The sequence below is a fragment of the Cyprinodon variegatus genome, unplaced genomic scaffold (genome assembly GCF_000732505.1).
Source record: "Cyprinodon variegatus isolate N-32 unplaced genomic scaffold, C_variegatus-1.0 Scaffold58, whole genome shotgun sequence".
NCBI lineage: Eukaryota > Metazoa > Chordata > Actinopteri > Cyprinodontiformes > Cyprinodontidae > Cyprinodon > Cyprinodon variegatus.
Window position 1 is genome coordinate 918,003 of NW_015150511.1, and position 2,641 is coordinate 920,643.

General features: G+C 41.2%; 1 protein-coding gene across 1 annotated transcript in view; it reads left to right on the forward strand.

Annotated features, from left to right (window-relative positions):
- Positions 1-2,325, forward strand: part of LOC107082639 (transcription cofactor HES-6-like) — an 8,192-nt gene extending 5,867 nt beyond the window's left edge. Inside the window, exon 4 of the mRNA XM_015371423.1 lies at positions 1,069-2,325. Coding sequence (XP_015226909.1) covers positions 1,069-1,481 — 413 coding nt within the window. The 3' untranslated portion in view covers positions 1,482-2,325. The remainder of the gene's footprint in view (positions 1-1,068) is intronic.
- The last annotated feature ends 316 nt before the right edge of the window (positions 2,326-2,641 follow it).

Genomic DNA, 2,641 nt, shown 5'->3' on the forward strand with positions numbered 1-2,641 from the left:
TCCCAGGATTTTTTTTGGTTTAAAGAAACAGTTATTTATGGATTTATAATCACAATTTTTGAGACATTTGTCCACCATTGTTGACCAGCCCCCTTTTACCTACAATAGAGCTGTTTCCATTTAAATGAAATCCAAATTTTAAGCGAGGTTCAAAAAAAAAAGAAATGCAAATCTGTGGCTTTTCCATTTGTTTTGAAGAAAATTAACACCGCAAAGGTGTCGTACATCATCCTCCTTTGTTAAAATTAAATAACTGCTACGTTAAGATCTCTCTAAATAAAAAAAGAAAAGAGCTCGGTCGTTTCCTGAGAACTATGACCTGAAACTAAGAGATTTTTATGGAAACCTGATGATGTCCTAAAATTACGCTGCTATCAGATAAATAATTATTTTTTGGATTTTTTTTGCAACCAAAAGGACAGCTACCCCAACAACAGTGTGAGTAATGCTTATGTATTGTCAGAGTTTTGATTGGTAAGATTTTCCAGATTATTTCTACAATCATCTCATTTCAGTCAGCTGACAAGCAGTGCATGGTAACAGGTGGGGAGGGGGTGATACTGATGCTTTATTCATTGACTATATGGAAAAAACTCCAGTCCATCTGGTCCGTTCTTTGGCGTTTCATTAAGAGTATTTTATACCACGGCAACATAAATGGATACACTGGAAAAATGATCTAAAAATAAGTAAAAATCTCTTAGATTAAGTGTATTTACCCTTAATTTGAGGAGGTAAATCAGATAGTTTGCCAATGGAATCAAATAAGATAATTAGATAATATGCACTTGAAATAAGACAATGCAATTGTGTTTTCTTATTTTAAGTGAAATTGTCTTGTTCCATTGGCAAAGTGTNATTAGATAATATGCACTTGAAATAAGACAATGCAATTGTGTTTTCTTATTTTAAGTGAAATTGTCTTGTTCCATTGGCAAAGTGTCTCTTTTACCTCCTTTGTCCAAGAACAAGTGCACTTATTTTAAGAAAAAATGACTTGTCTAGACTGCAGATTCACTGCATGCAGAGCTTTAAGCTTAACCGTTTTCTTCAACTCTCCTCCCACAGAGGCTGAAGCACTGAGCCGAGAGGCCAGCGAGAGGTTTGCAGCCGGCTACATCCAGTGCATGCATGAGGTCCACATGTTTGTGTCCAACTGCCCGGGCATAGATGCAACGGTGGCGGCCGAGCTCCTCAACCACCTGCTTGAGTCCATGCCCCTAAATGAGGACCACCTCCAGGACGTGCTGATGGACCTGATCACGGACACTCCAGGCACCGATGGCAGCACTTGGATCGGAGCTGTGGATGGACTCTGCTTGACCCCGGCCCTCCCCAACTCTTCAACGGACGAATCGTCCTCGGATCTGGACGAGACGGACAGCGAGCACAACCACAGCTCCACGGAGGGAGTGGAGGGCGGGGAGGCTCCAAGCATGCCCACCGTCACGTACCCTCAGAGTATGTGGAGACCTTGGTAGGAGAGGTCTGCAGCTGCAGCCTGGATTCCCTGGAAGCGGGATTTGTGGGGTTTTATTAATGTGGAATACCCACCCCCACCCTTAGAAAGAGAAAACTCCACCCTACAACACCACTGAAGCCCTTGTGGACTTATTTAACCCAATCAAAGAACTGCCAACTGACACGCACTGAAAGTCTTAAGGACTCACCTTTGCCATGTGCTGATTTCCATCTTTATTAAAGGGACCAAACCCAGCTGTGGAGGACCTGGATCTTCTATTCGCTCTTACTGTGGTGCAGCAACTCTACATCTTTTCTTCTATATTCTTGCTAGAAAACCAATTCACTAAACAAGTTAACATTTCCAGCAGATGGAGCAACAATGAACACACCCAGAGATCTTTTGGATACCACAAAAACTTTATACGTGCACTGATGGGTGGAGTTTTTCCTTTTTCTTATCAGCGGGGCCCCGACTCCTCAGGGCCCCTGCAACTTGGGACCTCCTGAAAGGACTCCCCCCTTTCCCTCTGCAGTGCTGACACCCTGGCTTTGAGTACTCTCTTAAGACTTTTCTTCACACCTTGAGGATAAAAGAAAGTCCCCTCTCAACACTTAGAACCCGACAAAGGACAGAAAAGGACCCGTGGAAGGCGGTCACACTTACTCTGTGTTGCCGTCTAAATGCAGTTTGGATGAGGAGAAAAGCTCTTTTTAGCACCTGAGAGGTTTGGCAATGCCTCTGGTTAATATAAATATGCTATTTCATGTATTGCTGTAGTTTATTAGAAAACATAGCTTCTTTACGTTGTAACGATGTGTTATTAAATGTCTGAATTTGTTGAATAAAATACTGTAGCTGAAATATGTTTGATTGATGTGATTCAGTAAAGCAGATATCTAAAACGTACACACCTCAAATGGCAGCTTGCACGTCTGTATCCTAAGAGCTTTTTGTCCCATTATAAGACCATACATTTTATTTGGATTTTAGTGATAGGTCAACTACGGAAGAGGATTAGGGCCACTGGAAAAAAAAAAAAAGTTTACTGATTTTTTAATTTTATTTCAGTTTAATATGGGGAGTAAAGTCAGAATTCTGACTTTTTTCTCAGAATTCTGACTTTGATCTCAGAATTCTGACTTTGATCTCAGAATTCTGACTTTGATCTCAGAATTC